We start from the raw sequence: 25,391 nt of genomic DNA, 5'->3' as shown, positions 1-25,391 counted from the left end.
CGAAGAGGGGCTGCAATGTCAGCTCTAGCGGTGGAATGCCTCCTTCGTCGCTATGCAATATATCCTTTGGTCTGTCGCAAGAGTTACCAGTTCAGTGGAGCGGAAGATGTTCCTGCACCGCTCGTTGTTAGAGACTAGGCTCAATATCTGTAGGAGGAGTGGATAGTGATTGTTAAAATCCAAGGATATCGTTGATATCTGATTAGGATTAGAATACGTTAATACTTCAAGGAACTCCTCCTCCATCAGATACTGTGTGTGTGTGTGTGTGTGTGTGTGTGTGTGTGTGTGTGTGTGTGTGTGTGTGTGTGTGTGTGTGTGTGTGTGTGTGTCACTGCTCCACAGCCTTCCTCCCTCATCCTCTTCTAGACTGAGGGCTTCCCTTTGAGCCAGAGCAGTAGGTCCAAATCTCAAAGTCCCTTGTCTTTGTTACATAAAACTCTCCTCCCCTCCCCCCAGCCCCTGTCCATTGGTCGGTCTTTTGCATCACTGTGTGTGTGCGTCGGGGCTGACGCGGTCCTGAAAGATGTACAGGTTGTTGGTGGCGGCGATGGCGATGATGTTCTCAGATGGGTGCCACGCCATGTGGAGGATCTTCTTGGTGAAGTCCAGGCTGTCCACGCCGACGTCCCCGCGGCGCCGCTTTCCACCCGTGTAGACGCGCCGCGTGCGCAGCACGGCCCGCGGCTTACTGCTCTCCCGCCACGCCTCCAGGGTCACGCCCCGGCCCGTCTCCCGGTCCAGCATTCGGAAGAAGCTGTTGTACGCCCCGGTCATGATCACACTGAGGGGCGGAGGGGGGAGAGACACCGGAGAAAGGCGAGGCAGGGGAGGAGAGAGACCAGAGACAGGGGAGGAAGGGGAGGAGAGAGGACGAGGGTGGAAGGGGACAGCGGGGGATGGGGGAGGAAGAGAGGAGGGGGAGGGGGAGATGAGAGGGGAGAGCAGGAGAAGGGGTTGTGAGGAGAAGAATGTAACGAGTACATCAAATAAACAGGTTACCTTACATACAAAATAAGCAATGTATGGCGGCATACTAGCCTGGCTAACGCCAGACCTCATCTCAATCTACATTGAGAAGAGGTCTGGGAACCACACATTCATTTTCTCGTATTTGAGGCGTGGTTTATGATTGCCCGGAGCCATTTATTGGGCGCTACGAATGTCTATCACATGATATATTATACCAGATGACGTATGTAGGGCGACAGAAATTCGATGAGGAAGAAGACGATGGGTGTGTCGCATAGACGTCGTCATCGTCTTGCCGTCCCTCCCCGTTCTGTGATTGGTTCCCTATCTCAGGCGAAAATCATATCAATGGAATCCAGGCTGCCTAGCAGCTCGAAATGAAATTGTGCGCAAGGCAGCATGGGTATAGCCAGGCTAGTGGCATACAGGATGGATTTGGATTCATTTTAGTGTTGTCTTAGTGTTGGACTGGGATATTTGAGGTTCAGGAATACAATACAAACTCTAAATCCCTACCGTCACTATCTTACCTATCTGAACTGTTCCACACACACTCAAACTTGTCGAAGATGCAGTCATTCTCATAGAGGGAACACAGCTTACTCCTCAGGTACTCATGGACCTAGAACAGCAACAAGAAAGAATGAGTCTTCTTTTATAAACATCAACATATACAATTACATAAGTACATAATTAAGAGACAAACTAGGTTATGTAAATTATTTAGGAATGTAGGACATGGTTTTATCCAAAGCGCCTTACATAACTTGTGTTATGTATTAGAGCAAGTAGAGTGGGATATTCATTATATGGTATCATATTATTTATACATATTCATGACTGTAAAAATGTTATATGTTTATTATCTGAATTGTTCTCGCTATGTTAGAAGGCTGTATTGTGATTGGACGCCACTATGTCAGCTTTGCATGATTGAGTTCAAGAAACGTGGCGGTTTCCTTCTATATGCGGTTGCATAGGGCCTCGGAAACCACAAGAGGGCCCTAAAGCTGCCATTTAAGATGTTTTTTAGGAGTGAATTTACAGTAATTTTATCTTTCTTGATTTTCTTTTTAGAATGTATTTATTAGTTTACTATTCGTTCAAAATGCACAATAACGTCTAATTTCCGTGTTTATTTATTTGTTACATATTCCGGTGAGAATTCACGGAACTGTTGTCCAAGCAAGATGTGGTACGCAATGATTTTGTTCCTGACCATTGAACAGTGACTATTGAACTATTGAACTTCTCTCCGTCAAGAAAAATCCACTGGTTTGTCTTTCAGCACTGCGTATTCGGTTGTAAGATGACGTTTGAGACGCGATGCTTTCATGGATTCATTGCAAAGAACCTCACTACTACCACCTGTGCTCGGTTCACTGTCGTCCACTCAAATAGGAAATATTCTCCTCCTGTCCGCACTTCTCTTCCAAATACTTCCCGTTTGGAGCCACGATCGCAGTGTTTTTGAACCATTCATCATTTTAGTGCTTATTTCTTGTCAGTTTGGCTTGTAATCGTGGATGTTCGAATAACTGTTAACTAGAGCTGATTGGTTAGGAGATATCTAGAACTAGAGCAAATTGGTAGGGCGATATCTAGAACTAGAGCTGATTGGTTAGGAGATATCTAGACCTAGAGCTGATTGGTTAGGAGATATCTAGACGTAGAGCTGATTGGTTAGGAGATATCTAGACGTAGAGCTGATTGGTTAGGAGATACAGTATCTAGAACTAGAGCGGATTGGTTAGGAGTTATTTAGAACTAGAGCTGATTGGTTAGGAGATATCTAGAACAATAGCTAATTGGTTATAATAGGGCATTGGTTCTCAAAGTGCGGCCCGCGGGCCAATGGCGTCCCGCAGAAATATTCCTGGCAGCCCGCAATGACATACAGGAAAAAAAAATGGAATTTTTTATTTTTGATTATTATATCAATATTAATTTCAACAAAAATAATAAATATAAAGAGAAAAGGCGACTCTCTAGCTTTCAATCCTGTTACATTTGTTAGTTTTAATCCGACTGTACATTACTTTGAAACGATGAACCTCAGTTTCGTGATTTAGACCTCACTTGGCCTCACTCCCAGAGGTCCACGGTGCAATGTTTTTTTTCACCACTGGGATGCTGACGGCGTTTCCCGCCTAATTTATTTTCCTTTGGCGGCCCTCAGTCAAATTTTTGGTTCCTAAATTGGCCCTCAGCTGTCAAAACTTTGAGAACCCCTGTAATAGGGTGTATGTAGGTGTTATTAGCTGACCTGGTAGGTCTCCACGGGGCCCTTGTCCATGTTCAGGTCCCACACCTTGGCGGTCAGGTAGTCTCTGGTCAGCAGGTAGCGCCCGTTGTGGCTAAACTTGACGTCCGACACCGAGGAGATGATCTCAGAGAAGAAGCTCCTGCTTCCTGGATCCTCCGGCTCCTCAAACACTTCATCAAGACCACATTCAGCTAATTAATAACCTTTAATAGGTGGCAAGAGATTATTCATACACACAAAAGACCCCATTCAATAGAAGGTATATCATAAAGGTATCAATGTTTTCAAATAGTAAAGGAAACCCATGATATTACAATTAAGAGTCACAGCCACCGTGGCTGTAAATAGCTAATGTTGCAGGATTACAAGATATCACAAATGATAGAAACACACAGCGGCCCTGTTCCCCATACAGTACACATGGCTCACGTTTGGAGTGCTGGTCGCAGAGGGCCGAGGCCCTCATGTCACACAGCCGCAGGGTGCCCTTACTACTGCTGTACACCAGCATGTGGCAGTGGTGCGGGTGGAACTCTGCTGACGTGATCACCTCCGTCAGCTCCTCCATGTTGGCCGGCTTGATGTCCACGATGTCTGGGAGGGATAGCTGGTCAAGGAGCCGTGGAACTAGTCACAATGGGCACATTGATTGTACTGTATTGTGTGGTTTCTCCAATGAGTAATTCTTGAAGCTGAAGCTCCCCCTGAAAAACTCCCCGAGTCCCCTCTAAACCCCCCTCCCAAACCCCTGTCATTTTTTGATGAAATATATGATATATATATATATATGATGAAAAATGTATTTATAATAATAATCAAATTATATGTACATATATATATATATATATATATATATATATATATATATATATATATATATATATATATATATATATATATATTTTTTTTTTTATGAAGACATTGGACTGAAAATCGACCTGTGAAATCATATTAAGTGTAATTATGATACGTACGTGATGGTGAGCGTATCTCTAGCAGCAAAGTGTTGATTTATATAAACTGATGTGACACTACCGTCACATCAGTGTGAGAGGAGCTTTTCTTGCTCACGCTGGTTAAAGAGCTGAGGAACAGAAGCGGAGACGCTGCCTCAGACCAGCAGTCTGGGTGTGCCGTGATCAGTTCCATAAGGACGAAGCATTTGACATCAATGCAGTGGTTGGCCGCTTCGCTGCAAATCACAACAGGCGCCTCGTTCTAATTGTAAATAATGTAGCCTATTATCCCGGGATCATAGAATCTCATGTTCTCTTGTAGTATTATTAGTTATTATATTTTGCTTTAAAATGTATTAGCACCTGCTATAATCAATCCAGCGCCCCCTTAGCTCCTGCAATCATAATTATTTGGCCCTGCTACTGGGGGAGTAATGCGCTATAAACTAAGTTCTGAGGCATATAGCACCCTACTGTATAAGCTAGGTTCTGAGGGATATAGTGCACTACTCTTTATGAAAGGTTCTGAGTTTATCTGCATGCATTTCCAAACACGATTTAGACAATTAAACATTATGCTTATGTTGTTCTTTTGTTTTCTAGATTAAACTACTTTTATCTCAAGAATGGCATGGTGTCTAGGTAGGTGACAATGTTCTATTCTGTACACGTGGTAAATAAATAAATAAATAAAACAATTTGACTTATCACTTCAACTCATAAACACATTGTCCTATTGCCATTATTGCATTTAAATAACATTATAAACACATGTGCACGCAGGCACGGAGGCACACACTCGCACTCCGAAACACAAACACAGACACAGACACACACATATTTAATTACCTACTCAGTATCATCAAACCCTTTCTCTAAGCACCACCATATCCTACTTCTGTGTGCTTCTATTTACAGCCTTGTCCTGTGTGCATCCATGGAGAAAGCTGCTGCTGTGAATGAATTATTTAAGCTGTTCTTCCATAGATGTTTCTCTCAGTTTCTAGGTCAGCCTCCATTTAAACAGCACTGCACGCACTTGCAAACAACACAACTTCCTGTCTTGTCCAGGAAGCTCAGACACGAACATAGTATGTAACCCTGACTGCTGCCTTACACACAGGGAAACGGGTACATTACATAGACATGACACATCTCAAAGAGATTGCCTATGCAGCGATATTAGGCATGTATTATCAATATAATTGAATCTGACTGTGGTTACATTTGACATATCATGCTGTTCACTCTTCAGTGATGATACATTTTTTTTGAAGATATATGATTAATCTGGGGAGGGGGTTAAAGATACATTTCAGATTATTCAGTGTCTATGTTTGCCTCCATAAAATATGGCTGTTTAAATATGTATGTAAATGAAATCAGTAATAAGCATGACTGTCTACTTCTCATGTTGACCATGACTATGACCACTACTCCAGCCTCCAAAACCCGGCTTTAGCATTGTTCGACTTTTGATTGGTGACTGGTCCAACAGGAGCCTGGTCCTATGTAAGCCACTGGCAGTTGGTCAGAGTTGTGCTAGATAGATCATCATAATTGTCCTCACAGATGAAATTAATTTTCACAAACAATGGGGCGACCAGCTATCGGGTTATCTGAAGGGTTGCTGTCTCGAGTTAAAGTTGTCATACATTGCATAATACACCACTTACATAACACATTACATTTCAAGTAGCTCATAGCTTAAAATGAACTGGACATATCTGTAGTTAATGCCGATACAATTTCAGTAATGTTATCAATAAAATCCCATCCTATAGCTGATATAATCTTAAAAAAAAAGATTCTGTTCAACTCGTAACCCTCTCTTTGTTTACATACCATTTCTCCATGTTGCTCCACCACCATGCTTCCACAGTAGAACAGATTGGACTAACAGCTCTAGTGAGGACGCATCCGATCTGTTGTTCCAAATGATCTCATTCTCTTAAGTATGTTTTACAGTGCTTTAGGGCTAGGTTTGTTAGTGTGGGTGAGGGTCGGCAAGTGGCCACTGCTCCGCCTGACTCTGGGTCAGAGCTGAAGGATACTGAAGCTGCGGTCGGTGATGCCCAGGTGCCACAGATTGATGCGGAGGTCGTCGGCCGAGAGGTATGTCTCGCCGTCGCTGTTGACGGAGATAGAGTTGACATGGTAGGTGTGTCCGTTTGAGAACACCCGCCTGGGGCGCACCTCCACCATCAGGTCTGTGGGTTTGAGCACGGGAACCTACCAGTGGACATCATGGTACAGCGTTGTATTAACAGGCAGCTGGGTGTGGAGGGATGACATGTGAGCAAAAAGGCCAAAGGAAATTTGTGTTGACCCAGCATGTCTACATTTGAGTGTGTGTGTGTGTGTACCTGTAAGGAGGTAACAGTAGAGATGTCCTTGAGTCTCCCCTCCTCATCTTTCAGATTGTATCCTTCAGGCCTCTTGTCTCTCTCGCTGACCTTCCACAGTTTAATGGTCTTATCTGTGACACGCAACAGAGAGCAAGCATGTTGAGACACCAACGCCATGACCACAATACAGCTCAGGCTTATTCAGCCCATTAAGTTGAGCTATTTCATCTTTATCTTTGTTAACAATGTCTACTAACTGGTATTTCATTTTAAAGGATAATTATTAATATATGTACTAACTATTACAAATATAACACTTAATTTATTTATTTCAGTGTTTAATTTAACACAATAAAACTACTTCTCAGGTAATGGGAGTGACTTCTCCAGTCACTCCCATGCAACACTGCAAAATGTAGCACATCTAAACAAATGAACAGGTTTAAAATGTACAGTCCTTGCATGGTAAACCTGAGCATCATCGGAATATCAACTTAATAGCACATTGTTTGTTGCTTCTATTTTACAAAAATAACCTATAGAAGTCGCATGACTTCAAGATGAGTCATTAGGTCTGGGGCGGAGCTAACCGTGAATCTCAAGTGGAGGGAAATTCAAGTAAGACCCTTTCTTACAAGTGATCATTGATTCTAACAACTTGTGTTTGTTGTTAAAGGTTTTAAGTGTTCCCTAGAATCAATCAATGTCTAACATGAATTGTATTAACTTGGCCCAAACGAATGACTAGCCTTCCAGTCTCTGATTTGACCCAAATCCTCGTCAGATCAATCCATTTGGATTATGTTTAATTATTCCTTTTTCTATTGTTGTTTTTTTTGGAGGGGGGTATTATTAACATCACTTGGATTATTATGTGTGAGCAGATACATTTTGGATCATATTTTTGAACAGATTGTGTTGAAAATCTAGGCTACACTTCAGCATTTCATTGGTGAGCGTATTCTTAGCTCCGCACCATTGGTGGACAGGAGGAAGTGGGCAGCATTCTGCTGAGGTAGCCATCTGATCTTGTTGATCTTCTCCTCGATCTCCAGGCTCTTCAGGTAGTCAAAGTCAGGCTCATGACTCTGGAAGGTGCTGTACACGTTGTACTCTCCGGAGTCCCCAATGTCCCCCAAATCCTCCAGCTCTCCTTTAGACTGCAGAGCAGACAAGCAACACATTTACCAATTAAGCAGAACTATCCGTAACAACTTTTTTTAATTGTCGTTTCGGGTAAAAATTGTTTTGAGCAAGTGGTGACCGAAATAACCGACCAAAACCATAGACCCAGCAGCCATATGAATGGATGATGAACAGTATGATTATCAAATACTCTCCTGTGCATCCAAGGTTGTTGGAAGAGGGCCCCTAATCGTGCGAAGAGGCACACCAGGAAGTGTCCGCTCTGGCTTAGGAAAATTAGTCTGATTCCCGGTCTGATTTCATGTCCCCCGAGCCGCCACCAGACCATCAATCGGTAAGCTCCGTCGACTCCCACCAGAGCGGTTCCTCCTACGTCGCCAGACTCTGGACTGGTTCAGCTATATGTCTCGGGCCTTCAGAACCGTTCTTCCTACATTGCCGGATTTCTGAACGGTTCAACCTGCGTTATGGCCTACTGAACGGTTCCACCTGCGTTATGGCCTCCTGAACGGTTCCACCTGCGTTATGGCCTCCTGAACGGTTCCACCTGCGTTATGGCCTCCTGAACGGTTCCACCTGCGTTATGGCCTACTAAACAGTTCCACCTGCGTTATGGCCTACTGAACGGTTCCACCTGCGTTATGGCCTACTGAACGGTTCCACCTGCGTTATGGCCTACTGAACGGTTCCACCTGCGTTATGGCCTACTGAACGGTTCCACCTGCGTTATGGATTCCTGAACGGTTCCACCTGCTTTATGACCTCCTGAGCGGTGCTTCATACGTTATGGCCTCCTGAACGGTTCAGCCTACATGGCCGGCATCCTGACGGGTTTCATCTACGTTGTCTGCCTCCTGCGTGGTTCCTACCTCACCAAGCTCCTACAGCTCCCCCTATATCGCCGTTCCCCAAGGCTCTGCATGTCTGCCTGTCTCTCTCGCTCCCAGCATCCAGGAACTCCCCCTGAGATCTCCTCCCCTGCCCCTCGCCAGCCCCCGGGCCTTCCACCTCAGGTTACTGGCTAGATTCTTAGCTTCAGGCCACTTGCCCCTGGTATCTCCAAATACCAATGCAGTGATATTGTTACATTACAACAATGGCATTTTTCTATGAGAATATGAAATAAAAGGCCTTGTTCCAATGAAAGAAAACTGGATAATATTTATAAAACATTATAACTTGAAACGGGTCATACTTAACACCAACATAATAGGAAGATTTGTATGTGAACAGAATATTGAACTAGGGAACAAAGGAGCCTGGGAAAATGGATACGCTTGCATTAGGCTCCAGCATGTCAGATAAAGAACTGGCTCATAGCCAGCCAGTAGCCAGACCATGATCTGGGTAATTATTAAACTTGAATTCTACATACAAAGGGAAGCAAGGATAGTATTTGGGTGATGTCTGTTAGAACTTGTAGACGCCCAAAAGCTTCCTTCTGGACAAGTTTGAGGCGAAAGAGTGACTTGATTGACACCTGAGAGCAGAGAGTTCCAGTAGCCCAGTATGGACAATTAGTATCGGTAAATCAATTTTTAATTGTGTTCCATAAGATGTAAACGTCAAGTTGAATTGATTTACACATTGCAAGTCAATACAATTAGATGTTTAACCATAAGGTATACATGGGTATAAATGGATGAAGTGGACTGACCTCGCTCTCTCTTTGAAAGATGACCACACGCCCCCCCTTGTCTCCCGTAGCCAGCAACTCTCCTGTCTGGTTGAATTCCACTGTGGAGATGACGTCAGCTAGAAGAGAAGAAAGGGGAGAATACAGCAAACAGCTGATTAAAAAACATTTTATTTGAGAAATGTGGCGATAAAAAGGGATTTATACATAAATGTGTAGGAGAGAGACAGAGAGGTAGAAAGAGAGGGATGTAGAAAGAGGGATGGATGGATCGATAAAGCGTATTCATTTCAGAAATACCAGAATAACTAATGACAGATGACCCATGCTCGATTTAGATCCTAATTCAGTGAGAAAGGAGGTTAATGGAGCTGTCCAGATGCATTGTTTTTCCACAGCCCCCAAGTGATCATGAAATACTAACATCAAGCTAATCACTAACAACATCTCCTTGAAATAATATACCATCTAATACCACTAATAATACTAAGCATTATTTTAACACTAATAACCACGCTAATAACATAAAAAACACTAATAACAATACAAATATGAATAACACTAAGCATTCTAATAACACTTAATTTACACGTTATATACACGTTAAAAAGATTTAACCATTGAGATTACAAAACTACTGTAACTACTAATACATCTACTTCTACTTTGACTGCTACTACTACTACTACTGCTGCTGCTGCTGCTGCTGCTGCTGCTGCTGCTGCTGCTGCTGCTACTACTACTACTACTACTACTACTACTAATAATAATAATAATATTGTGAAATAAACAACAATCCTCATCCATCCTATTCACCATCAGAATAATCCCCAGCATCCCCATTCCCAACATTAAGGAGAACTATAAGCTGTGTGTGCCGTACCTTCGGTGACATAGTCTCGCAGGAAGCTGTGGTTGATCTTAGGGCTCTCAGTGTCTTCGGCCATCTGAAGCAGAGGGAGTGCCACCCGTCAGCACCTCCGTCCTGTCCCTGCTCTCTCTGCCCACCCAGCCTCCACCCATGCTGCTCACGCCTAGCGGGATGGCATGGAGCAAGGCATTCTGGGATCGCCACCAAACCCCACAGACAGAGAGACAGACAGAGAGAGGGGGAGACATAAAGAAAGAGAAAGCGGGAGAAATATCGAGAGAAAAGGGTGAGAAAGAGAGAGGAAAGGGGGAGAAGGGGGATAGAGAGAGAGATAAAGGTGAAGGAGGTGAGTGACAATATGAGGCAGAAGGTGGTGGAGGTCAAACAGAGGAAAGAGGGACTGGTCGACGAACACAACATGCTGACAGTAGTATAATAGTGTAACAACGGTAGTATTCAGGAAGGTTGAGGTTTTAGAAGAGGAATTAAAGATGATAGCGAAGAACTCCAAATCTATACACATGCCTGCACGCACACAAACACACAGGGAAAGAAATTTCACAAGAATAGAGCAGTGTCTAGATGTATGCAGTATACAAGGAGAAGTGGAAACATAGATCCCAAGGGGCTAATGCAGCACAGCGACAACAACAGCATGTATGGCCCACACAGGATGAAAGCTTCTAATACCAGAGGCCTCCATCTTTGGTTGAAGCAGGTCCCAGGGTGTGGTGGTTGTGTTAGACAACCCTTCACTCTACCCTCCAACCTGTTCCCAGGACTCACAAGGACACACACTGCTGAGGTAGACAGTAGTCCTCGATGTAGCAGAAACCACGCCAGCACTGAGAGAGCGGAGAGCGAGGCCACGAGCACACCTACCAGTCTGCCTGCTGCTGCTTCTGCTGCTGCTACTGCTACTGCTACAGCTGCTGCTGCTGCTGCTGCTGCGTGAATGTCCTCTGATGCAGTCGGCCTGAGGATAGGGGAAGGGAAGGGCCTTTCAATCAAGGATGAAAGAGAGTAGAGAAGGAATATGAGAGAATGAAGGTTGGGCAGTGAAAGCAGAGCAGCAGATGGGAATGAAAAAGAGAAAGCGGGAGAAAGGAAAAAGAGGAGGATGGAGGGCTGATGCCTGCTGATGCTGTCGAAGAGGCTCTGCACAGCTTCCACTGTGTCATGGCAGCCTCCTCTTCCATCGGCCAATCACAGTACAGCTGTCCCTGGATGGGCCGCCCACTGCAGGCAGAGAGGGAGAAAAATGTGGCCAACAGAGTGTGCTGTTGGACTGCAATTAAAAATATATATTTGTATACATTCAAACACTGTCAGTGACAACTCTGCTGTGAGCTGCTTCCATTTATGAACCACATGTTTATTTCAAATTTGATGAACAAAATATAAACTGCGGTGAGTATGAGAGTAATTTTTTACCGAAATAGAAAAATATGAAATTAAGAATCTCACTGTCTGCCACCATCTACACACTCAACCCTACATAATAACAGTTGCATCTAGGGAAACGTTTAATAACTAAAGACCTATTTAGTAATATCAACAGTGCTTTACTTTCTTCAGCAGGGAGATATAGCTGACTGGTTGACCATGTTTCATTTATATGTAGTCTGAAAGAGGTTCGGTTCTGGCTTTGAGATGACAAAATAACAAGCATACAAATATTTGTTCACGCTTCTAAAGGCACATATTTATGTGTGGAAACTTCAAAGTGTGTACAATTTAGTGGCATCTAGCAGAAAGGACAGAACATATTATTCCCACCAGAATCACCAGTCGGCTGCAATTGAGTGTCAATTTCATCTTCAGCTTCCAAATAATTGAACATTTTGAAAAGCATACATATCTTTGTTTTTTATCAACTACAACAATTACATAAAGACACCTCAACTGACTAGATATATACAACATTGCTGATAAGTATTCTAACGAAGGAAGACATGACAAATTATTGTTTTCGTCAATGTAAATAAATATCCTGCAAATTTACAAAAACTTCACAGAAGCCTCCCTGTGTATACATTGTTAACATGATTTTCTACTGTGTGGGGATGAGTGGGACTGGTTACCCAGTGCACCAATTTTGATTGCAATTGCAAACTAATTAATTGCATAAGTAACTACTATTAGGCTGAATACAAGGTTTGAGTCACAGAACTTTGAATGTGAAAATATATTTATTGGAGGCTCATTGTCAAACCTTACAGAAGGCGTAAAATGGTTTAGTTTGATTCCCCAAATCATGCAGCAAAGATGAGTGACTGCTCATGCTGGAGCGCTAATTTGCACCAGGATGTCTTTCTGCAAGAAAGGGAAATTAGGGTCACAAAAAAATAAGGAAAAGGAAAAGAGAAAAAAAGCAAACTGAGGGTAAACTGATTCCAAAGAAAGGTGAGCACAACCAATTGTTTATGAATGGTTTAATCTCATATCAGGCAGTAAGCAAGAATTCTAGCTTTGAGCATACTTGCATTGTGTCACATGAAATCAGCATTCTACCTAGAATGTCGTATGACATATCTATCAAATAAATTAAATACCTTGCAAATAAAATACCCATCAAAGCTTAACCTCAGTTTCAGAAACAGCCACAGTTGGAGGAGCGGCAGATCCCTCACAATCTCCTGATGTTTCTGAGGATGTGAGACAAGGTGAGCTTATTGTGGAAAGTAAAAGGTATTTTTAGCAATCATTTGTAGCACTTGCAAGGAGCAACTAAAAGGAGCATAAGCATAAGCATGACAATATTAATGTTCTCTTCAGCATAATACTCCAAGCAAACCTCATTGACCATCGTAAAGTAATTGTTGGCTACAGTATGTTGAGAAAGGAGATGAAATATGATAACACACACATATCTCTCTATATTCAATGACCTCATTCTATTTCTCAATTCAGTTATATTTTAAGGTGAACTAAGAATTGTCACAATCAAAGTAAAACGTTAAACACTGTATTAATGTATTAATTAAGTTGACCACTTGGAGAAAGTAGCCATTATCTGGCCCATATGAAGGAGAGGTCAACAAAGGCCTACATCCTGAGGGGCATTCACCTGTCACTCATTAGCAAACTACAGAAAGCATTTGTGTGTACGGGAGGGTCTCGGAGTACGATACTGCAAACGATAGGACCAAGTCTGATTACCCAACATGGACCGACTGCTTCAGATGAGAACAATTCTGGCGACGACCTGTGGAAACTGGACAAACGGACTGACTGAGGCATGTGCTCTAACTGAGGTAGTTTACATCCCCACCCCCCCCCTGGATGTAAGTACCCCCTAAATAAATCACCATTGACTGTGAACTGCTCTTTTTTTTGTGTGATTGTCTAATCAACTTGGTAGCATGGAAGAAACCCCACACACAAGCCTGCTACAATATTTAAAAAATGTGTGAAATACATGGATCAAGAGAGGAAAGGGGCCCACATAAACTGCTTTGGTATAGGACCCAGAGTTTTACGGTACACCACTGCTCACGCCGGTGAACAAAAACATTGAACAGACACAAAGTATTAAAATAACAATATATTTTTTATACATTTACTTGTTACAGGTTCATATCATACAGATGCTTCGTCATGTCATGCTGAGGATACCTATCCGCAGGCACGGACACCAGGAGCGTGGACACCGGCTTGACACCGGCACTTTGACTGAAGCAGGATTTGTAGTACACTGTATAACCTGTGAGTATGTGATGCAGAAACTGTGCAGTGTTCTAGGGGCAGTCCATTTCAGTCGCTCAGAGACAGGTAGTGTTGTTTGGAAGGCAGATTGGGCTTGTGAAGATGGGGCTTTCCATGTATGGCTTCCCTCTGGCAAGGGTGCCTTACAAATTTCGAGGAATGGTGTTTGAATAGAGGATGACTTGAAGAGCACAGATGCAGTTATGGAGAAATGCATGGGCGTCAGTTTGGTTTGAAATGTGCTGGGGACAGAGATGCATTCGGAAGTGCATTTTCAGAAGTGCTTGGTACAATGAGGATGCAATCTTTTTTTTTCTCTTTAGTGCCGGTGTTACACCGAATTCGGCGACCCACCGAAAAGTGTGACCCCAGGGGGCGCTGTTGCACATTTTCTGCAACATGCACGTTTGCATTATAACAAAAAGATAAATAAAACATAAGATCTCCCCCCACCGGTGGGTCCTTCTTTTCTTGATACTAACATTAATTCTAAACAGCGTTTTACACAGTAACCAATAATAGGAAATGCTCAAAGGTAAATCAGCGTAATTTAACACTGACTGTAGCTTTTTATGAGTAAAGTAGCAACGGTGAAGGACCGTACTAAACGCCCTATCATAGTATGGGTCTGTAAAATGCTAATCAAATCAAAACAAATGTATTTATTAAGCACCTTTAATAAAGGGTTAATTGGTTGGGGGAGATCTAATGTTTTATTTATGTTTTTGTCATGCCTGTCCACGCTTTAAACTCGTGCATATTGCAAAAAATATGCAACAGCGCCCTGGGGTCACACTTTTCGGTGGGTCGCAGAATTCGGGGTAACACCGGTAATGAAAGGTTCTGAAAGACGCCATACCCATGTAGCTAATTACTATGGAATAAAACGTGCACAAAATCTGTCTGGCACGTTTTATGAAGAAAACGTTTCCAAAAAGTATCGGACATAAGACCCACTATGTTCTGCTCCATGTATTCAATGTTGACAACGTGACATGACATGGCTAAGTTACCAACATAAACAAGAGGAGGCTAGGAAAGGAAATTAACTGCATGTTTAAGTTCAGAAGGGCAAATGTGTGAAAAAAATTTTTGTTGCACAGCTGAACGCTGTATCACATCATGAGCTGGCTGTTCTCAATTCACAACACGCATTCCATCCAATCTAGCCTACATCAGGCATTCTGACCAAAACTCATGAACTCCCCCAAATTATTCCAGAATTCAAGCAAAGCAAGAATGGCCAAAAGTCACTTTGCCTCAACAAGAGACTGACTCCACCGACTATCAATTTTAAGTTAAAACAGCCGACTATATGAGTGCAAAAAAAACACAAATTACCTCGCCACAGCACCAGCAAATCTTAAGCAATAAATATCGCGTCTTACCTTTATTTATGCGGCAGTGGTCTGCAGATGCATCCCGTGGTGTAGCCTACCACATCCATTTAGCTCAACAGCTTATCGTTCTGATACTGTCCATGGTTCTAGCAACCTGCTCTGGTGCTTTTTACCTATGTATTTTCAGGCTAAAATGACTTGATTGTCTGATGCCTCATCATCCCAGCCGAAGAGTATTGGTATTATTAGTAATGGCTACTTGCCAAAACGAAAAAAATAACTTCACACAGTGTGTCTTTTTCCAATGTATTTGTCGTCATTCGTAGCGTTGATCAGCAGAGAAATTGTTCGCCAAAGTCGTTGACGTCGAAACCGAATACGGTGGGGTTGATAAGTTACCGGACTGCGGCGTGATACAGATGACGTGAATCAGAGGCAACAAATCCACTTTCCTTGACAGCGGTCAAATATACTGGACGTGAGCATTCCACTACATTGAGAAGAGCCGAGTAATAAACAAAAATAATTGACAGCTGAACGTTGGGAAGGCCCATGCAAGTGAATGGAGCAGTCTACAGCATTGAGAAGAGCCGTGTAATAAGTAAGGGATAATGTATAGAACGTCATTATCGGGAAAATAAGACCCGTCGGTGTCCTGCTTCGTCTTGAAGGGGCGTATTTTCGATAATGACCGGCGACGTTCTATACATTATCCCGCTTATTACACGGCTACTTGCCAAAACGAAAAAATGACTTCACATTGTATGTCTCTATACAATTTATTTGTTACCAGCATTCGTAGTGTTGATCAGCATCGGACTACTTGCGGAGTGATACCAAAGACGTCATTAGAGGCAAAAAGTCATTTGTTTTCCTTGACAGCGGTCAATTATACTTAGCAACGGTTAATTATCAAATATAATTCACCACCGGAAGTTGTGAAGAGCCCATGCAAGTGAACGGAGCGCCACAGCATTGAGAAGACCCGTGTAATAATCCATAATAATTCAACTCGAGTTTTTTTGTTTTCTTTACAAGTGGTGGGTACAAAATGAATCTTGACGAAAACCTGTCTGGTGTCTGCAGGGAGCAATGTCGATGTGAAAGTCAGAATTATAAAATTACACGATTCTGCACCTTGGACAATAGTCTCTGAAATACTTACCTTGCTATAAACAGTATCCCATTCACAGTGTGTTACACCCTCATATTCCATTCATGGTATTTTTTATTTTTGAGAATATAGAACCTCTACATGCTTGGTGTGGAACTGCATGATGATTCATAGTTTTCATATGCCTGTTTTTTTATTCCTCTTCGCACACTTGCTTACCTAGAATTTCTCACCATAGGATTTTTTTGCAAGTGTTTCATTTTGTTTCGGTTTTGTTTTATCTTTTATTCCTTTTTATGCATTTTCCATTTGTCCTGTTAGTGGCTACCTCCAGAACTGTGGGCGGCAGCAGTGCGCCTGACGCCCTACTAGGATCCAGTTAACGTCTGAAAGAAGAAGAAGAAGAAGATCATTGACTGACGGACGAGAGGAAGAATATGACAGGGCGCGCGAAAAGAAAACCAAAATCGGTTAAGGTAATGGACCACTACTTTAACGTTATCGTGGTGTTCAGACACGTGTTTCTGATTGTACCCAAATGTAGAAACAGAGGCGTGTTAAGTTATATGGGAGCAAAAGTCTAATCATTTGAAGGGACCCCTAGCTGCTGTAGGGTAACCCAGCACTGGGGCTCTGCAACATGGCAGCTCTGTCCCTGGACCATGTATGAAGCCTTCCCCATCAGTGTCTCCGTCAAAGTGTGGACACTGCTCTTCAACAGATACAGATATTCAACAGATACATATTACGTGTTTTTACTTGATTCCATTCGTTTCTAAGTTTTCCCAGTGTTAAAATCCAATACTACAGCAAAAGGGCAGCTGCTTGTTAACTACTCGCCGAAGTCGCCACTCCTGTTTAATGGACTAATGGAGTGGTTTGTTTAAACGTTAAAACGGTCATAGTGCATCATTCATTCATTATGCGATTGATTCATTCATCGTATGGTAACATACGTTGTCAGGAGCGTCGTGTTGCAGGATGTTCTCCATAGCCCCACTACTCCCTCTGCTGTGTGTTGCACGGACAGACCTAAAGAGGAGTTGTGCTGTTGTGCAGGAGTCGGCATCAGGTCCGCCGAAGAGAGCCTGCACTGACGGGTCCGAACCAGTACCGTCAGCTAAGGTGAGCTCCGAGCTCCGAGAGCAGATCGTTCAACTTTACAAGCTTCAGATGCCAGAAGATCTATACCATTTTTGGGACTTTTGTCAAGGCCTTTGTCTGGATGACCCCAGAGGTATGTTTTTATTTTATATATTTTTTTCTTTCTACCTTCGATCTCTCCCTATTTCTTACTAAGCAGTTGTATGTTTTTACATAATATAACAATATTTCATCATTGTCTCATTTAGGTTAAATTAATTAATATATGTTATGATTTGATGTTTCCACTTTCATATTGGCTTAATAATTGGTCCCTGTTACCTTTTTTAAATAAACTATAATATAAAGGGGACATACTGTATCTGTAACACTATGACATAGTCAGTATCCCTGGGCACGGTGGTACTTTACATTTCAAATGTGCTAATCTCTTCAGATGCCTTGATGGACACACTGGGTTTGCGGTTGGTCGGTCCGTTTGACATTTTGGCTGGGGCGCATAAAAATACCCCGAATCCTCAGCAACACCTCCACCTGCACTGGAGGTACTTCTACGACCCCCCTGAGTTCCAAAGCATACTGCAGGGCTGTGCAGACACCCAGCATCACATGGGCTACTACAGGTATACACAGCCTTCTACTGTCTTCATCTCCGACATTGGTATATTTGGGATAATGTCAGAGTATTTTGGTAATTTATTCTTGAAATATACTTTTTAAATATTATAAAAATGTTACGGAACCCGTAAAGGGACATGGGGTAAAAAAAAATAATTGTTAACGTTTCTCTTGAGCACGAGAAAGTATCTGGTGCTCACAAGAAAGTATCTGGTGCTCAGGAGAAATTATCTGGTGCGCACGAGAAAGTATCTGGTGCGCACGAGAAAGTATCTGGTGCGCACGAGAAAGTATCTGGTGCGCACGAGAAAGTATCTGGTGCGCACGAGAAAGTATCTGGTGCGCACGAGAAAGTATCTGGTGCGCACGAGAAAGTATCTCGTGAGCATGAGAAAGTATCGAACGCATATCAGTGGCAGTGTGTGTGTGTGTGTGTGTGTGTGTGTGTGTGTGTGTGTGTGTGTGTGTGTGTGTGTGTGTGTGTGTGTGTGTGTGTGTGTGTGTGTGTGTGTGTGTGTGTGTGTGTGTGCCAATGACCCTGCCAGTGATATGCGTATGATAATTTCTCGTGCTCACGAGATACTTTCTCGTGCGCACAACATATTTTCTTGTGCGCACAAGATACTTTCTCGTGCTCACGACATACTTTCTCGTGCGCACCAGATGCTTTCTCGTGCACACCAGATAATTTCTCATGGTCACGAGAAATGTTAAAAAAAAATTATTTACCCCATGTCCCTTTACGGGTTCCATAAAATGTATTTTATGGAATCTATCATTGAAAAAGATAAAATAAATAAATACTTTGTTCGGTAAATATAGTATTATTGCTTGTTAGTTGTTAAAAGATGGTGTCGTTGATTTGTGTTTGCTAATGAACACACTGGGAGAATGGGCAGTATTTTCCCTCTGACCTTGCAGTAATAATTTTGCCTTAAGGCAGCACTGGGCCTCTTTGCTCAACCACTGCTTGTGTAGTATCATTTATACCATTTCTATATGAGGTGATCTCTGATAGTTGTTGATGAAAATTTAGTGGTTACACCTGAAGTCCAAGGTTGGGAACCACTGACTTAGAGCAGACTTAAAGGGGACATATCATACCACCAGGTGTGAGTGTGATTAGCCATTACAAGCCGTTTTCAAAATGTGCAGCAATGTCGACATCACAGGTGGGAGTGTCCACCTAGATGTGTGACGGATAGATGAGCAGTGTTTGCTAGTCTACTGGGTAGGCTGGTAGACTGATCTATCCAGCACACATCTAGATGGACACGCCCACCTGTGATGTCACAATGCTGCACATTTTCAAACCTGCTTGTAATGGCTAATCAAACTCACACCTGGTGGTATGAGATGTCCCCTTTAAGTACTTGCTAAATCTCTATCTAAAGCTCTATGTTATGCCAGGATTGCTATATATTAATTATGTCTCTCTTTCTTATGAACCAATTAGAGACACTCCTGACTCTCTTCCTTCGTTCGTTGGGGAAAATGAAGCCAAGAAGGGCTGTGGCATATCACAGCTGGGAGACAACGTCTTCGCTGCTGTCCTGTATGTTAACACTGTCTCTAGGTTTTGTGTTTTTCAACGCTATATTAGCTTTCACTTACAAGATCCTCTACAAAACATTGCTGTTATTCTTTCCTCTGCTAATTCTGCTGTTATGTTTTGTGTCTATCTCAGCCTGTTCCTGCTGAGGAAGAGGAAAGAGAGGGGAGGTCAGAAAGGAAAAGGGGAATCCTTGGAGAACCTGGAGAGCAAGTTGAGAGGCAAGGCGGAGACTCTGGGCCTCTCGCTGGAGCAGAAAACCAAACAAATGAAGCTGAGGGACAAGAAGGTAGTGAGCACAGCAGGCTGGATGGATGATGAGTTATGTGAGATCAAACCACTTTATTTTAGGTCGATTGTGATTCTCTTTTCAGCAGTACATTTAAATGCTTTCTCTACATATTTTAAGAGAGACTATGCCCATCGGTTAATGTACATTTTGGTCGGAAATGCTTCATTGCTTCATTCATCACCTCTTGTATGCATGAACGTGACATAAAAATATTAATTAGCCAGCTCTGAGAATATTCACGCTGTGTCTCTGGGTTGCGACGGGGAGGGAGAGGGAGAGAAAGAGAGGGGGAGAGGGAGAGAGAGAGAGAGAGAGGGGGAGAGGGAGAGGGGGAGAGAGGGGGGGGGGGGGGAGAGAGAGAATTTATTTACCTATTCTATTTGTACTGGATATTTTTTATTTGATATCTCAACACCAACTATCTCACACATATGTATCCCTGGAACTTGGATTTCCAAAAGGTTCGGGAGCGATTCGCCATTAGGGGGCACTATAATTTCCGGACACATTCAAACACTCAACCCTTGCCGCCCCAATTGCCAAAAATTCTGAGACTTGGTATTTGCCATTTGCTCTTGAGCCATGACTCGGATTCATTCCGAATCGCTTGGGGGCACTTATGGAATTGCCCTCTACTGAATTGTCGCTACGAATTGTCAGAAAAGGGTTGTTGCTGGTATAGGGGAATGCGTGTGGGTGTGAATACCTTTTGTGACTGGTGTCCTAGTTTTCTTTAATTTAGTTATAAATATGTTACTGATATTCACGCTCCGAATTAAAATGATCTGACGCAGGTAACTTAAGAGTCCTCTTCATGTAGTCAAAATAAATGTGATTATACTAGATAAGTCAATGGATATAAAATAAACATCACTGTTTAGCAGAATATCTGACTAGCTATGTGAAGCAACAGTGAAAAGCAGGTAAAATATTATAGCGTAAAAGGACCTACTCGTTGTGTTTTGGACTGTGTATTCGATTAGAGATTTTTTGCATCCCTTCTTGCGCTGTTGTTGTTTTTTCAACTGCAAGCTGTTGCAAATATGTACATAACATAAACCCTGTGTACAAAGAGCTGTAGATCTAAACACAACCCGCACAATAATCAGTTTTTCTTATTGTTAAGATCACTTATGAAGCAACTGACGATCACAAATATAGTACTCCTGTTGTTATGGTCAATAAAGGACGACGAAGGATTAACAATCACATCTCAACCAAATCCCTCCTACATATATAATACAGATTCTCACCTTTTAACCCTGTGTTTTGTTGCACCCTAGGTTGTGACCAAGACATTCCATGGGGCTGGTATTGTGGTTCCTGTAGACAAGAATGATGTTGGATATAGAGAACTGCCGGAGACAGACGGTGAGTCCCCGGCCACTGGCCTGTATCATTCCCTCAAAGTAGGGTAGGTGTCATTATAAACTTTAGACCACCGATCTGTTATCTGCAACCCCAAAATGAATGCGAAGAGTGGGCACTGTTGGAGAAACCAGCTTGAGTAAACTGGATATTTCAAGTATCCAACCAAAATAATTCCACACCTCCCTTTGAGGCCCCCCTAAAAAGGACATCTTCCAAAGGGACAACCTTTATTTATTTCAGGGGACTAATCATTTCATAATGGCACATTTATTTCCAAGCTATTTTAAGTTCCTTAAGTTCGATATTTTTTACTGTTGCGCAGGGTTATTTAAGACCAAAGGAACCGTACCAGAGCTGCTCTGACCACTTGTCTGCCCTCAACATAGTATGTAGTGGTAATGACCCTGGCCCTACCAACTAGGCAACAAACCCGCCGATCATGAGTGTGTGGACCCCCGCATGCTCCCAGTCGCCTAGTATGGAATACCATCTGACGGCAAGGCAGGCGTGATGGCCAATACAAGTGGTGCAGTGTGTTCTGCCACAGCGCTAGTAGTACCCATAGATGTGATAGTACCGTGGATATATTATGAGGTATACCCGTGATTAGTACAGTAGGGTCTATCCATGAGTAGCAAGCACTGTGTAGCCTACTGTCCTTCCATCTGCTAGAAATGTTACGGTTCCTCGTATATTCAGTGCTTCTGTATTCATTAATTCAGTGCTGTTCTGGTGTTGTTGCTTTGGTCTGCTTATTTGAATATGAAAAGGTAAAAATGGTGGATACTCAAGAGTATTGGGTCTGTCCAACCCATCATGTCCTATAGTCTGGTGCACCTCTTATCTGGGCAGATTAGATAGATCTTGGGCGATCCATTCAACCCCCTCTTCTCCTCCAGCCGGCATGAAGAAGATCTGCAAGGCCATCGCTGAGGCCCGCAGCGACGAGGAGAGGGTGAAGGCCTTCGGTCCACTGCAGGAGATGATCACCTTCGTCCAGTTTGCCAACGACGAGTGTGACTACGGCATGGGCTACGAGCTGGGGATGGACCTGTTCTGCTATGGCTCACACGTGAGATGATCCACAACCGCTGATCGATGATCCACAAACGTGGGGGGGACAGTATCCATACTAGGGGGCTCTCCTAATATAATAATAACCACATTTCCTATCTCCTTTCCGACCATCATTTCCACTTAGTCAGGAAGTTCTGAATGTGTCCCTGATGCTCACATTCTGTCCAACAGTATTTCTACAAGGTGATCAGACAGCTGCTCCCTTTGGCCTATAACCTGTTGAAGAGGAACCTGTTCGCTGAGATCCTGGAAGCCCACCTCAGCAGCCGTTCCCATGACAACCTCGATCAACTTTCGGCCCAGTAGCCGCGTAGTGTCCCACTCGTGTTCAGCTTTCTCTGTTTCTTTGTTTTTTCCCAGTGTCAATGATGTTGGCATTGGTGGTGCTGCCTTGGTCCTGCCAACTGAATTGTCTTGTTTGTGAAAAGTAGATGTTAAATAAAGTATTCATTTTATATTTTTAAAATCCTCTGTTTTTTAAGTTTTATGAAGTTCATGATTTAGCGGTCATATTCTATTCATGATCTACCACAACTCCTAATAATTTTTTTTGGACATGAGGCATTTTAACCAAAGGCTTTTAATAAGGTGAAATGGAGGGCAGTGTATGAATGGAAATAAAATGAGTAATTTGGGAACATGTATGCTTTACCAATGTATAAATATATTGAAGAGGTTTGAACTCTACTTAACACATCTCCCTGAGATCAACCTTTAAATAAGCAAAGTCTACACCCGTCAAGTGATAAAATTGGACAGGACTTCAAATTTACAGCATATGGTAGGTTAAACCTCTACACTTTTTAAATTGTAATTTAGTACATATGTTGGATGTGTAGCAGTGGGTACGCTATCCCTGATGATGCCAGCAAAACTTAGCATTGGTTCGTCCTGTGTATACCACGATTAGTATATTAGTATATGGATTAGGTAGAACCAGAGGTTTATAGGTGACAAATTATACCACCAGTTGTGAGTGTGATTAACCTTTTTGAGAACCTGCCTCTTCTGACATCACAAGTGGGCGTGTCCACCTAGATGTGTGCTGAAAAGATCACTCTACCAGCCTACCCAGTGGACTGTAGCAAACGTTGCTCATCTATCCGTCATACATCTAGGTGGACACACCCACTTGTGATGTCAGGAGAGGCAGATTTCTAAACGGCTTGTAATGGCTTAATCACACTTACACCTGGTGGTATAATATGTCACCTTTAACCCACTCGATTTTGGAAAACGCAGGCAAATCAGGCCTGTTTATCTTCTGGGTCGTTTCTGATACTTAGGCCCAATTTCAGCTAATTTCAACCATGACTTAAATGTATATTAAATACTGCATTTAAAACAAAGTTAGTGTAAATCTAGGCAATCTGAACAATCACCAGTCTACACATGTAACACATCCTGGTTCAATGCTTGTATCCCATAAACGATATAAACATATTTAACGAATTATCTTCTCAATGAGGGACAAACAATCAATAGTCTCTACATTTACAACGGAAGAACAATGATATTTGAACCATGGATGTCAGTTTATGAGGGTGCAGGTTGCGCTTCAACATCAGACGCGACCGCTCGGAACCTAGCTTCTGGGGATTTCCAAATAAGATGAAAAAGCAACAACTCTGCTAGCAATCACTTTCACCCATTGTCACCCAAAACATTGCCCAAACTATTGTGGAGAGTCCATGGGGATGCACCCTTTTGTTTTGTAAAAGCACAATTTTAATACACATTTATTTTTAGGATCAAAATCACTCCACCCTTACCCTGATGTATTGTAGGATGATTAGACAATTTAAGCCGTAGATGGCTGTGTACATTTTCATTATTATTGCGGGGTCATGTCTACATGTCCAGGCTACGGTTAGTAATAAACATACAATGACGGCTGGGATCCCTTGTCATCGGTGAAGTCCTGTCAACTCCTTTTCAGCAGCACTTCCCAGATCATGGTAAGAGGCGGGCACGGGGTGCACAGGGATGGGAGGAGGAGGGCGTTGCATTGCGTTGTCCATCTCCTGACAAGCCCATCCCAGAAAAGCGTGTGTGTGTTATGATATGGAAACAATGTTTTAGTTAGACCCTTGACTAAACACGGGCCTACCTGTTCAAGCTAGAGCTGTCTACGGCAAAGCATGGGCTACAGGCTGTCAACTGATCTAACTAGCTTGTTACACAGCGGATCCCCTGCTATAAGACTGCTGCAGAGCCGCTACGAGGGGAGGGGTGCGCTGGCTCCTGCGGAGGTTCTGCTACGAACAGGTTAGAGAGCTGCACGGCGAACAATCTTAGCTTCATATTTTGTTTCCGTTTGCCTCAACAAAATGAACGCTGCGGAATGATCCCGGGCCTTACCAAGCCTTGAGGATTGTGAGTGAAGCCCACTTCAACCCAGGAAAGAGGACACACACCGCGTCTCGCCTGCACCTTTCCTCGGGACGGAATGTCGAGAAGCTCCGAGGAAAGTCACGGTCGGGGCGGTGGCTCTGATCGAGACTTGAAGATGGCCTCTTCTAACAACACGACCCCCGAGGGAGGACCACCGCCGCTGCATCAGAACCGTATACGACAGGTTAGTGTGTTTCAGTACATTGCAGGTCTAGCTAACCGTGCGTTGGCTGCAGGAGTCGGTGTCGATGGCATGCAGTAGAGCAGCTGAGGATGCTGCGCTGTGGATAGGCGTTGTCCTAGCTACCACATCAGTACCACTGCCCCCAAATTAGTACTGACATGCTCGAGATTTTTTTTAAATCGCAAAAATAAACAGGTCTTCAGCAGACAAAGAAATACCCCTGTTTATTTATTTAGAGGGACGATGATGACTTGAGTGCGGTGTTACGGGGCGACCAAATCGATTCATGTTGTGTGCGTCGAAGCTTCCAATCCTCAGAATAAACATCAGCGTGTGACCACCAGACTATAGAGTGCCATGCTTGGGTCCACAATGCACCAGTTGGGCTGTTGAACAGGCTAACATCTTCAACCATGCTATCCTGCTTTCCCTTATACCAAGT

At 43.1% G+C, this 25,391-nt stretch overlaps 3 protein-coding genes across 4 annotated transcripts in view; 2 read left to right on the top strand and 1 right to left on the bottom strand.

Annotated features, from left to right (window-relative positions):
- Positions 1-486: 486 nt before the first annotated feature.
- Positions 487-10,271, bottom strand: ppp2r2ca (protein phosphatase 2, regulatory subunit B, gamma a; the record flags this gene model as incomplete). The annotated part of the gene is made up of 9 exons (XM_079758662.1): positions 487-784; positions 1,503-1,594; positions 3,239-3,408; positions 3,668-3,832; positions 6,249-6,426; positions 6,561-6,673; positions 7,519-7,702; positions 9,346-9,443; positions 10,208-10,271. 9 exons carry the CDS (start codon positions 10,269-10,271, stop codon positions 487-489), a joined length of 1,362 nt encoding a protein of 453 aa, XP_079614788.1.
- Positions 10,272-16,773: 6,502 nt separating this feature from the next.
- On the top strand, positions 16,774-22,786 carry hpf1 (histone PARylation factor 1). Of its 2 annotated transcripts, none has more exons than XM_079758724.1 (8): positions 16,774-16,833; positions 17,417-17,594; positions 17,898-18,084; positions 19,536-19,634; positions 19,767-19,920; positions 21,207-21,294; positions 22,194-22,366; positions 22,543-22,786. In XM_079758724.1, exons 1-8 carry the CDS (start codon positions 16,795-16,797, stop codon positions 22,675-22,677), a joined length of 1,053 nt encoding a protein of 350 aa, XP_079614850.1. In that variant the 5' UTR covers positions 16,774-16,794; the 3' UTR covers positions 22,678-22,786. The 2 variants fall into 2 exon arrangements, with proteins under 2 accessions (XP_079614850.1, XP_079614851.1); XM_079758725.1 differs by having other exon boundaries at positions 16,776-16,833; positions 17,388-17,594.
- Positions 22,787-24,820: 2,034 nt separating this feature from the next.
- The window catches only part of LOC307071712 (uncharacterized protein), a gene marked incomplete at both ends in the record, with an annotated part of 87,483 nt that continues 86,912 nt past the window's right edge, over positions 24,821-25,391 (top strand). The window contains one exon of the mRNA XM_079730772.1: positions 24,821-24,949. Within this exon, the coding sequence (XP_079586898.1) occupies positions 24,821-24,949 (129 nt within the window). The remainder of the gene's footprint in view (positions 24,950-25,391) is intronic.

Source organism: Pollachius pollachius (assembly GCF_949987615.1).
Source record: "Pollachius pollachius genome assembly, chromosome: 2".
Classification (NCBI taxonomy): Eukaryota; Metazoa; Chordata; class Actinopteri; order Gadiformes; family Gadidae; genus Pollachius; species Pollachius pollachius.
This window is presented reverse-complemented; position numbering and strand designations above follow the sequence as displayed.

What these genes read in the sequence shown, in the direction of transcription:
- hpf1 (XM_079758724.1), top strand. Translation starts at nt 16,795, where the DNA reads ATGACAGGGCGCGCGAAAAGAAAACCAAAATCGGTTAAG. An exon ending in TTGTCTGGATGACCCCAGAG is followed by an intron (nt 17,595 to 17,897) that starts GTATGTTTTTAT and finishes TAATCTCTTCAG; the next exon opens with ATGCCTTGATGGACACACTG. An exon ending in CATCACATGGGCTACTACAG is followed by an intron (nt 18,085 to 19,535) that starts GTATACACAGCC and finishes TGAACCAATTAG; the next exon opens with AGACACTCCTGACTCTCTTC.